This window comes from Saccopteryx leptura, chromosome 3 (assembly GCF_036850995.1).
Source record: "Saccopteryx leptura isolate mSacLep1 chromosome 3, mSacLep1_pri_phased_curated, whole genome shotgun sequence".
NCBI classification, from domain to species: domain Eukaryota; kingdom Metazoa; phylum Chordata; class Mammalia; order Chiroptera; family Emballonuridae; genus Saccopteryx; species Saccopteryx leptura.
This window is the reverse complement of record NC_089505.1, coordinates 91501374-91513554: the sequence shown is the minus strand read 5'-3', so window position 1 is coordinate 91513554 and position 12181 is coordinate 91501374. Positions and strand designations below refer to the sequence as shown.

General features: G+C 53.7%; 1 protein-coding gene across 2 annotated transcripts in view; it reads right to left on the bottom strand.

Annotated features, from left to right (window-relative positions):
• The window catches only part of CLCN6 (chloride voltage-gated channel 6), a 35139-nt gene continuing 22958 nt past the window's right edge, over positions 1–12181 (bottom strand). The window contains exons 18-23 of one of the 2 annotated variants that reach the window (XM_066375078.1): positions 11634–11820; positions 10234–10391; positions 9902–10058; positions 8126–8233; positions 7872–7997; positions 1–2952 (exon numbers count right to left, since the gene is read on the bottom strand). In XM_066375078.1, the coding sequence (XP_066231175.1) occupies positions 2872–2952; positions 7872–7997; positions 8126–8233; positions 9902–10058; positions 10234–10391; positions 11634–11820 (817 nt within the window). In that variant the 3' untranslated portion in view covers positions 1–2871. Of the gene's footprint in view, positions 2953–7871; positions 7998–8125; positions 8234–9901; positions 10059–10233; positions 10392–11633; positions 11821–12181 lie in introns of those variants that run through there. The other variant, XR_010750180.1, reaches the window with a different exon arrangement.

Here is a 12181-nt window from a genome sequence, read left to right as displayed (position 1 = left end):
GACAGATGAAGACATTTTATTCTGACACGGTAAGGTTATAAGGAGAACTTCCGAGTTCCAAAAGTTCAAATAAAAATAGGATTTTACAAATTAAAAAAATACAATTTATATACACAGTGGAATTAGCTACATTACCACTGGAACAAACAGTGCAAACAGAAAAAGAGGAAGCTGTTATGACCAAGGTCCACAGGAGCTGTGGGGCAATACTGTGTGTGGATACTCCTGGCCTTTCCGGAGGTGCCTCGTCACCCAGGGGCGTCAGTGTGCGGACTTACACGAGAAATGTCATGTGGTCGGCTGGGTCAGGCAAGTGTCCACTCTAGCCTGGAGCTGCGAGTTAGACAAGGTCATGAGCATATCATCCCTCAGAGTGCAGCGGCCCCCCAGCTCTGGGGACTCAACCCCCCACTTATACCTCAGCTGGAGAACCACGAGACACCAAGCTGGAGAGAAAAGACAACCACCTCCAGCCAAGCCCAGGGCCCCTCTGTGGTTTTATCTAGGGAGGGCCCACGCCACTGGGTGGTACCAGGGGGTGGAAAACACAGGTCTCTAACAGAAATCAAAGGAGTGAGGCTAACAGTTATTTTGTTACAAGTGGGCAGTCTTTGGGCTTGTCTGGAAAGGAGAGACGTCACAGAGGACAGGCGTGTGCCTTCCCAGCGGGGCCTGGGCCTGGCCCTCCCTCGTAGCCACCAGCAGTTCAGGAGGAGGAAGGTGCTCGTATTCTGCCATCCATGTCTGGGCTACACTGATGGGAACGGAGTACCTGGTGACGTACTGTGCACGAGGGGTGAATTCTGACCATGTGTACTGGGCGGCTTTGAGGGAGGCGCCTGGCGACCCAGCCCCTGGACGCCAGAGGTCCTCCGCAGGACGTCAGCCCTGCCAGCCTCAGTGAGGGCTGGCAAGGGGGTTAAGTTCCTGCAAGGGGCAGGCACACCGTTCTCCTGACTTGTGCAACTGGCTACCTTCTTTATAAAAGGAAGAAATCATGTGATCAAGCTCTGGACGCTGCTTTAAAACAGAGTGGCAGCTGGTTGAACACAATCACATGTAGAAGGGCTTGCCTTGCTTCCTGAACAATTTAGTGGGCATTTCATCCACATTTCACAAACCAAGTGCATCCAAGGAAGCTGAAAAACCTAGACCAAAGTACTTTTGGTCAAAGAGATAAAAAAAAGCAGAAAGGAGGGGACACGGTCTGCTGGAGAGGACCCTGAAGCGGCCCCTCACTTAAGTGGAGTTATTCATTCCAGTGTGTTGAGCTCAACTGACACCACTGAGGCAGCAGAGCCAACTGACACCACCCCCGCCAAATGGGTCTCAGCATCCAAGTCAATGCAGGGCGGGGACAAGAACAGGCCCCCGGGCAGCTGCCGTGATTAAAGCAGAAGAAAGCTAAACGCCAATAGACGCCATCTTGAGTCCCAAAGCACACCTGCCCCGGAGCTGCCTGAGGGGCCCAGGAGGCCGACAGCCATGTGGAAAGGACAGAAGTGAGAGGGCTGTAAGAGCAAATGCCCGATCCCCAATGTCCAGTTCAGGGGCCCGTCCAGAGGCCCAGCCAGCCTTGAGAAGCCAGTCACAGGAAGACAGAGGGAGGCTCCCTTTGTTTGACGCTCCAGCCTTGGGGCACGTCCTGGCAGGGAGCCCTCCTCCCCACTCCAGACTGACCCTCCAGAGTTTCCATCCCTAAGCCCCTGAGCAGGCTGCAGGATGGTAGCAGAGGGAAGTGACACGGGTGTGTGAGGGCAGACACCCTCGTCCTCAAACATGCCATCTGCTTTTATCACAACACTTGGACGTTTCAAGCGACGTCCTGTACCTTGTAGTGGTGGCTGGCTCAGTAGTCCCTCACTCCTGTCCATCAAATAATCGTACCATTCTCCGGAGTCAAGCAGTTTTACCTGGGGTGCCCTGCTCTGGGGTGCCCTTTTAGTAAACTCGGGGCGGGAGGGGACACCGCCAACTCAGGCTGTGGCTCTTTCACCAGGAAAACACAAGTAAAAATGCATGGAAAGTTTAGTAATTGAGTGGAGGTGAAAAGCAGCAGGGACGAATCAGGGTAAAAACGTGTCACCGAGGGACCATGAGTCATGTGGGAAATGGAGACAGAGAGGATGTTAAAAACCAGGGTCAGTAACTCTGACCGTGTGATCGGACTGGTTGCTCGGAGACCGTTAGCGGGAGTGTAATGCTGTGTTCCTGAGCAGGGCAGGGTTCTAAGCAGATGGAAACCACGGGGCCAGCTCTGAGCACCAGCGCTCACACCTGGGAGTGGACATTCCCCGGAAAATGCACTTGCAGACGTTGAGCTGAGAGGCCCAGCAAAGGGTGGCCTCCCTGAAACATGAGCCATTTTCTTGGTGCCCAATTCCTGAATTTAGTAACTCACTTTGCTTTGCACCTGGCATCCTCCAGCGCTTGCCTTGACCACAGGCCCTCCCTTTATGGTTTAAGGCAATAGCTGGGTTTCCCAGAAGAGGAGCAAAGAGGGTCAAGAACGCTGCTCTGGGGGTCACCCTCCAGCGGGGGAGAGCTGGCACCCTCTCTGGTCCGAGTGGTAGTGGGGTGGAGGGCTGGGGCCCATGCCGACACTGAACGGAAGCGACTAGGGGAGCAGGAAATGGGAAGCCACTTGCTGAGAAAGTCAGACACGTCCAAACTCGGTTGGGTCAAACCAGCCCCAGGATCTCTGACCAGCAAAGCGTTCGAGGACGAGGCTTTCCTAGCGAGTGGGTGACGGGATCCACCATGCTGTGGACAGCCCCCCGCGGGCTGAGGCAGTGGGAACAGCGAGCTGCCTCCCCAGCGAGCTCTGGGAGCGGGCGCTGGCCCGTGGCATGAGGCCGGCTGCACGGGCCCTCAGATGGTTTGGTAGTGCTGCCGCAGGCGGGCCTGCAGAAATTCATTTGTTAGGTTGTGCCGGGTGATGATCCCAACGATCTAGGACAAGGAGGAAAAGACCCAAGTCACCGCAGAGCAAAACCCAGTGGGGCAAGAAGAGGCCCAAACAGAGCTCACCCAGTCTGTCCCGAGATGTGGAGGAGACACAACCGGGTTCTGTGCAGCGCAGGACCTGACATCATCAGGACACTCATTTCAAAGGCTAACTGATCTCTAGATCAGGCATCCCCAAACTACGGCCCCCTGAGGCCATTTATCCGCCCCGCCGCACTTCCGGAAGGGGCACCTCTTTCATTGGTGGTCAGTGACAGGAGCACTGTGTGTGGCGGCCCTCCAACGGTCTGAGGGATAGTGAACTGGCCCCCTGTGTAAAAAGTTTGGGGACCCCTGGTCTATAAAGCAATTTTTTATTATTGTTATTTTTTTTACAGAGACGGAGAGAGTCAGAGAGAGAAACAGACAGGGACAGACAGACAGAAACGGAGAGATGAGAAGCATCAATCATTAGTTTTTTGTTGTGCGTTGCGACACCTTAGTTGTTCATTGATTGCTTTCTCATATGTGCCTTGACCGCGGGCCTTCAGCGGACCGAGTAACCCCTTGCTAGAGCCAGCAACCTTGGGTCCAAGCTGGTGAGCTTTTGCTCAAACCAGATGAGCCCGCGCTCAAGCTGGCGACCTCAGGGTCTCGAACCTGCGTCCTCGGCATCCCAGTCCGATGCTCTATCCACTGTGTCACCGCCTGGTCAGGCGGGACCCCTGGTCTAGACGGAATGAGACGCACAGGTAACTAGGGCTCATAAAACTGGATGGAGGTCAAAGGGATAAGTTTAGCTCCAAAACAGGCTGTAGTCGGGGCAGCTAACATCTGGATCTGCAAGTCTTTTTTTTTTCTTTTTACAGAGACAGAGAGAGAGTCAGAGAGAGGGATAGACAGGGGCAGACAGACAGGAACGGAGAGATAAGAAGCATCAATCATCAGTTTTTCGTTGCGACACCTTAGTTGTTCATTGATTGCTTTCTCATATGTGCCTTGACTGCGGGCCTTCAGCAGACTGAGTAACCCCTTGGGTCCAAGCTGGTGAGCTTTGCTCAAATCAGATGAGCCCGCACTCAAGCTGGCGACCTAGGGGTCTCGAACCTGGGTCCTCCGCATCCCAGTCCGACACTCTATCCACTGCACCACCGCCTGGTCAGGCTGCAAGTCTTTTGTGTATGTGTGTGTGTGTGACAGAGACAGAGAGAGGGACAGACAGGAACAGACAAACAGGAAGGGAGAGAGATGAGAAGCATCAATTCTTCACTGTGGCACCTTAGTTGTTCATTGATTACTCTCCTATATGTGCCTTGACCAGGGGCTCCAGCCAAGCCAATGAACCCTTGCTCAAGCCAGTGACCTTGGGCTTCAAGCCAGCAATCATGGGGTCATGTCTATGATCCCATGCTCAAGCCAGTGACCCCACATTTGAGCTGGTAAGCCCACGCTCAAGCTGGATGAACCTGCACTTAAGCCGGCGACCTTGGTTTTTTTTTAAAGATTTTATTTATTTATTTATTTATTTTTTTCATTTTTCCGAAGCTGGAAATGGGGAGAGACAGTCAGACAGACTCCCACATGTGCCCGACCGGGATCCACCCGGCATGCCCACCAGGGGGCGATGCTTTGCCCCTCTGGGGGTCGCTCTGTTGCATCCAGAGCCATTCTAGCGCCTGAGGCAGAGGCTACAGAGCCATCCCCAGTGCCCGGGCCATCTTTGCTCCAATGGAGCCTCACTGTGGGAGGGGAAGAGAGAGACAGAGAGGAAGGAGAGGGGGAGGGGTGGAGAAGCAAATGGGCACCTCTCCTGTGTGCCCTGGCCGGGAATCGAACCCGGGACTCCTGCATGCCAGGCCGACGCTCTACCGCTGAGCCAACCGGCCAGGGTAAGATTTTATTTATTCATTTGAGAGAGAGAGAGAGAGAGAGAGAGAAGGGAGACACAAGGGGGGAGGAGCAGGAAGCATCAACTCCCATATGTGCCTTGACCGGGTAAGCCCAGGGTTTTGAACCGGCAACCTCAGCATTCCAGGTCGATGCTTTATCCACTGCGCCACCACAGGTCAGACGACCTTGGGGTTTTAAACCTGGATCCTCTGCATCTCAGTCTGATGCCCTATCCACTGTGCCACCACCTGGTCAGCCTGGATTTGCCTGTCTTTTAAACAGGCACCTGCCTCTCCAGCTCTCTGTTCCCACCACCTGTGCCTGCTGCACGCACGTGCAAGGGAGGCAGAGCCCATGAGGGCTCCTGACAGGCTGTGACTCTACAGCTTGTAAGTTCCATCTTCAGAACCACCCGAGTCACTGTCATACTGATTTATAATAACATATATTTGGTCTTCATCCAAGTTCCTCCAAAAAACTCTTAAAACTCTTGGAATTTCCTAAGTGATGAAAGTAATAAGGATCTTTTATTTTTCCTAATATGCCCCCTTTAACCATACCTGAGTGTATGTTGACAATTTGTTTTAAAAAGACCCTAAGGATGGAGGCAGGTTGCCAGAGGAACCAACCATGTGAATAGGAGAATAGAATTTTCAGCCCCAGCCCCCTACTTGGGGTGGGGGGTAGAGGTTGGATCAATCACCAATGGTCAGTGATGTGATCGATCATGCGAAACCTCTACTAAAATCTATGAAATACAAGGCTCGGGGGACTCCCGGCCTGGCAAACATGGAAGGTGCTAGGAGGGCGCACGCCGGAGGGGACACGCTGCGTGGCACCTGTGCCCACATGCTCTGCCTAGGCAGCTCCTCCATCTGGCTGCTCCCGAGCCGCACCCTCTCACAATAAACCTGCAATCCAGTCAGCAGATGGTCTTCCGGAGCTCTGTGATCAGGGACTGTGAAAACCCGATTTACAGCCAGGTCGGAAGCACAGGCAACATGGGGACCTTCACTGCCACCAGAAGTGGAGGTGGAGGGACGGTCTCGTGTGCCCTTAACCTGAGGGACCCGACACTCTCTCCATGTAGAGTATTAACTGCCGTGCAGACGGCCACAGAAGGGTGTAGATGAGGGACCCTGCCCAGCTGTTGACAGACAGACAGCAGGGTATGAGTGTGCAGAGGAACGGCCACTTTCCACAGCTGCTGTGGTGACTCACCCCCGGTGGTCACCCAACACCACAAACTCCATAAACTGCCAGGACTGGTAGTACAGTTGTAAGGAACAGTGTGACCCAAGCAATAACCTGCATCGGAAAGCACTGTGCTGTGACATCTGACCTTGGCGATGAGTCGCTCTTTGGAGGGTGACTTGGCGACATGTATAAAAACCCTCAAATAGCCTGACCAGGTGGTGGCGCAGTGGATAGAGCATCAGACTGGGATGTGGAGGACCCAGGTTCAAGACCCCAAGGTTGCCAGCTTGAGCGCGGGCTCATCTGGCTTGAGCAAAAAAAAAAAGAGCTCACCAGCTTGGACCCAAGGTCACTGGCTTGAGCAAGGGGTTACTCAGTTTGCTGAAGGCCCGCGGTCAAGGTGCATATGAGAAAGTAATCAGTGAACAACTAAGGTGTCACAATGAAAAACTGATGATTGATGCTTCTCATCTCTCTCCATTCCTGTCTGTCTGTCCCTATCTATCCCTCTCTCTGACTCTCTCTCTGTCCCTGTAAAAAACAAAACAAAACAAAACAAAACTCCCCAAAAACCCCCTCAAATAGGTGCCCACTGCAGAGAAAGCTAACTACGTTCTCCACAATAGAGCCCACTGAGGAGCAACTGTTCAGCCAGGGAGTGGATGCTATCAAGCCACCAAGTATCTTTTTTTTTTTTGTATTTTTCCGAAGCTGGAAACGGGGAGAGACAGTCAGAAAGACTCCCGCATGTGCCCGACCGGGATCCACCCGGCACGCCCACCAGGGGGCGATGCTCTGCCCCTCCAGGGCGTTGCTCTGTTGCGACCAGAGCCACTCTAGCACCTGGGGCAGAGGCCAAGGAGCCATCCCCAGCGCCCGGGCCATCTTTGCTCCAATGGAGCCTCACTGCGGGAGGGGAAGAGAGACAGAGAGGAAGGAGGGGGGAGGGGTGGGGAAGCCGATGGGTGCTTCTCCTGTGTGCCCTGGCCAGGAATCAAACCCGGGACTCCTGCACGCCAGGCCGACGCTCTACCACTGAGCCAACCGGCCAGGGCCTCAAGCCACCAAGTATCTTAAGTGAATGTGTCTGCCACGGAAAGTCATTTTCTATTGATTAAGCAGAGTATTCGGGTATTAAGCAGGATAAACAGTGATGGCATTTTCATCAAAACTCAGTATATAAAATCTCTATTTCTAGATGCAGAAAAAAAAGATAAAGAATATACTTTGAAAAATGAACATGGCTACCTCTGTAGAGATAAGGGTTTGGTATTTCTTTTTGTTTTTTTTGCTTATTTATATTTTCTTATTTTTCTACAATCAAATAGTGATATTGTGTAATAAGAAAAAAAGGAGTTCTAAGAAGAAAAAATGCAAAATTCTGCAGCAATAATTATTAGGTGTTTCATCTCTTCAAACCTTCCAAGTATTTTGCTTGAAATCTCTCTTTTACATGCCCATCACTGGTGGGGAACTGACACAACCCCCCGACCCCATCAATGCTGAGAGAGATGGCCCTAAGCTTTTCTAGGCCACAGCAAATTGGCGCCATCTGGTGGCCATGCTGAAAATAGCGCACAAGAAACAGGGGCAGGGGGAAGGTGTTTGAAGCGGCCCCAGCCCCACCTGCCCACGCTCTCCTCACTCCTGCTGAGGGTTTCAGATGAGGTTTCAGTCTAGAAACCTCCCTGCCGGGTTCTGTTGTGCTCTCTGTGCCGGAAAGCCCTGACTCACAAACAGTGCTGGGGTTAGAGTCCTTTCTGGACGGTGGGTGGGTGGAGGAGGCAGGTGCGGCCGCACGCATGCACTCTTCCTTCCTCCCCAGGACCCAGACTCACCTCTCCCACGGCATTCACCACCGGCAAGTGCCGCAGCCCCATTGTCCTGAACAGGTTGAAAACTTGGGAGACAGTGGTGTTAGGTGAAACAGTGAAGGGTGATGGGTTCATGTATGGGGTAACGTCCTGTAGAGGAAAAACAACGCAACTTAACCGCGGCCAGTGGTGCCCTGACCGGGATGAGAGACAACCCAGCACAGGCCCGCGGCAGTCTGTCCCCGGCGCCCCAGTCCCTCAGGGACAGCCCTTCTCACCACAATCATCCGTGGGTTCAGCAGTGTCAGGTCCAAGTCGTGGATGTCGGGGTACCGCGGGTAATCCTCGGCCATCTCGGCATAGGAGAGGCGCGGCTGGCTGGCGCTCTGCAACCCCAACCAAGGCACTGTCCTTACATTGAGCTCAGCAACCAGCAGGGTCACTGTAGAGCCCCTCCCTCTTTCTGTCTGTATCCGCCAGCCACGCCCCCAAGAGCATGGCGGCGCAAAGCAGTAGCCAGGACAGGTGCTTTGAGGCGAGACACAGTGACCCAAAGCCAGTTCTCAGCCTGTTCCCAGCTGTGTCACCTGGGCAGGTCTCCTAATCCCCCTCAACTTCCCTTTATTCACCTGCAAAACGGACAGGGGTTATTTTGAAGTTTAAATGAGAAAAGTGCTAAGAGTAACTGTGTGGGTTGACTTGAGTCCTCCCAAAAGATATGTCCACGTCTTAACCCGTGGGGCCTGTGAAGGTGGCCTTATTGGAAATACGGTGTTTGCTGAGGTAATCAAGTTGAGATGAGGTCATATTCTGTTAGGGAGGGCCTTAAATCCAGTGACAGGTGTCCTCATAAAAAGAGGGGACACACAGGGAGAAGACCATGTGATGAGGATGCAGATATGGGGGGGGGGGTAAGTCCAGAGTCTAGGAACGCCACGGATTGCTGGCAACCACCACAAAGGAGGCAGGCGAAGAAGGACCCCCCCCCCCCGGGGCACCCAGCGAAAGCAGGGCCCTGCAGCGCCTGGACCTATGCTCCGGCCTTGAGAACTATGAGTAAACTGCTGTTTGAAACCGCTGTTAGTGGCAACTGAATATGGCAGCCACAGGAAACTCATACAAGAGCTGTGCTACTACCCCTCCCCGTCTCACAGCTGCTGTCACTGGGCACCGGGGCCACCACAAGTGACCACAAGTACTGATCACTGCTATTTCCCAGTCTCCCTCCCCTTCACTGCACTAGCACACAGCTTTCTCCGTCCACCACTGGACCCCCAGCGCTGCGTCCAGCTGGCACTGGCTGGTCTCTCCACGCAGGGAAGGCCTGTCACCTGACCCACTTCACATCTATAACCACCTTGTCCTTGTCCCTGTGCTCCACTTATCACCTCCACCCACTCCCACCAGGCTGGCCCCCCTCAGACCACACCCTCACCACCCGCCTCTCCACCCATGGGCCTTTCTGTCCTGCCCCATGTCAGCTGCTCTCCTGTAGGCCAGCCGGACCACAGATGACCTCAGGCTGACCTCCCATGGACAAGACCCAAACCTGGAGAGTCAGTTTACAAACTAGCTCTCTAAGCAACTGTTTCAGGTTCCAGCTAAAGGGGTGAAGTGTGTGAGGGTGAGTGGGTCTCCGGTTGTCAAAGACCACTTGGAACAACACAGCCCCCTACCCCTGCTTATCTCTAGAAAAAACAACGAAAGAGGAAAAAGAAGCCACAGGGGAATTCATGGGAAGAATAGTATTTCTTTTGACAACACCTGTAAGAAGATTCATGCATTCCAGAAACTAAAGTGTAGAAACTAGATTAAAAGCTGAGACACCAGAGAACAGGTTCAGAGACTAAGTGTAGGGTGACTGGGTGGATCCACGCCATGCTTAGCGCCAACTGGAGGACGCTGACGGCAGCAAGGGAGCCGTGGGCAGCATGTGCCCTTGGCAGCAGCCGCTGGCACCGGACTCCCAGTGTCCCGTTCTCCCTGAGGTGGAGGGCGGTGCTCCTACCCTCGTGCCTTCCAGAATCCCAGGGCGGACAAGAAGAGAGACTTACTGACTGACTTTCGGAATAGCAAACTCCTCGGACCAGCAGGGTGACAAGCTGCGACCGAAGGATCAGGCCGTGGAAGGTCAGAGGACGGAAGCGTTCCTCCATGGTCCAGTCTTCACTTGGGGACTGGTCAGGGTATAGGTTGGGGTAGGGAGTGTATCTGTTACATAAAAACCAGATGCTGCCTAGCACACCCTCAGCAGGATCGCGTCTCACCCACATCCCAGCCCACTCCCCCCAATTAGAGCCACCTGACCACGCCCACACGGGGGGGGGCGGACCCTTCCTGAACACCCCGCAGGCCGCATGCGCAGTGGGAGGAGTTGTGCGCTCACCTGCGCTCCAGCATCTGCTGCAGGAGGTCCTCCTTCTCCCCCAGCTCCTCTGAGGTCACGTGCTCGTCACACATGTTCCGCAGCTCACTTGAGGGGTAGGACTTCATGGACTGGCTGCGCCTGCGCTGCTCACCGGCTCGGGTGAGGATGCTGGATTTCTACAGACAGGGAGGGGTGATGATGTACAGCTTTCTACCAGAGAGGCCGTGATGGCTGCACGTGGGCACACCAACACAGCATCTACTTGGCCTAAGGATTTGGGTGGTGGTGAGGGTCCAAAGCATGTGCGGACAGGAGTTGCAAGAAATCTCAGTGGCTCAGGGGCTGTGATTCACTGGAACCCACTGGGGCCGCAGGGCTTGCTGCAGAGCCCTTGGTTTCTGCCGGCCCAACATCCCTGCTTCACTGATTTGGCAATAGCACCTCAGTTCTGTAGTGGGGACCAAACCCTCATTCATGGCGTGTTTTGTTGGGACTATTTCTGTGTCCTTCAGCCTCCAAAGCCAAGGGGTGGGCACACGACCCCGGCAGTGGGACTCTCCTGCCCTGATTTCAAGCCAGGAGCATCCCGAGGACAGGGCAGTCAGCTCCGAGGCTTTATGGTTTCCTGGAGTGTCCATAGCCGCCTGCATGCCCAGGGCACGCTGCTCTGGCCCTCCAGCTTTCCTGTCGGTTTTGTAGCTTCCAACTGAGTCTTCTTTTTAAGTAGAAGAATTCTCTTTTTAAGGCCTAAGTCCATTTCTGTTGTTGGCAACTCTTGAACCCTCCCTGATGCAACTTGCAAACTGTAAATAATGAATCCAGAAGACTGTTTTTTAAAAGCAAATCTGTCCACGTGCTTCCTAGGAGAATGGACACGTTCTGATGGCCTAACAGAGTCCATACTCGTCAGGTCTATGCTCACTGTCTCACGTAATGAAGAATGCTGACTCTCCTTAAGAGCCAACCACAGCTACCTCATCTGTAGGGCGTGACAGGCACTAGTCAGTGTGAATATTAAGAAATCACTTGTCAGCTGACCAGTGGTCACACAATGGGTAGAGCATCAACCTAGGAAGCAGAGGACCCAGGTTTAAAATCCCGAGGTCACCAGCTTGAGTGCAGACTCATCTGGCTTGAGTGCGGGGTTGCTGGCTTGAGCGTGGGATCATAGATATGATCCCATAGTTGCTGGCTTGAAGCCCAAGGTTATTTACTGCCTTGAAGCCCAAGATCGCTGGCTTGAGCAAGGGGTCACTGGCTTGGCTGGAGCCCCCTGGTAAAGGAACTTACAAGAAAGCAATCAACAAACAACTAAAGTGCCACAACTATGAGTTGATGTTTCTCATCTCTCCCACGAGAAAAAAAAAAAAAAAACCACTTGTCACCTGTCACCTACCTCTCTAAGGCTGTTTTCTCACCTTGAATTTGATGTTGTTACTGATGAGCTGGTTGCCCTTCATGAACTCCCTCTCGTTGCCACGGTTCTCGGTGACCACTGGGAAGGCGTGGTGGACCGTGGTGCGCAGGATGCTGACCAGAGACTGGATACGGGTGTGCGGGTAGACGTAGGTCAGGTCAGGCTCCATGATGTCACTGGCCCTCAGTCTGAGGACGGAGGGAAGCCACCCAGCCTCACACAAGGGCCCACGGCACCCTGGGAGCAAGCGTGATGGGCTGCACTGGTTCTCCGACTGCCTGGGCCACCTGGGGTGCCTCTTCTGAACCATCTCTTCTGCTCCTGCCCTTCCCCGTGCCCGTGCCACCCTGTCCTACTCTGTCAAACCGGGGGGCTTCTACTCACCCCTCGGCTCAATATGAAAGGTCCCCTCACCCCAAACCCCAGCCGCTTGCCCAGGGGATGGATTGGCACCCCCTTCTCAGCGCTCCATGGCACAGTCCATGAATCACCATTAAAATGCCAACTATACTATTGGAATTAAAATAAAAAACAAATGTTTGGGTGCCC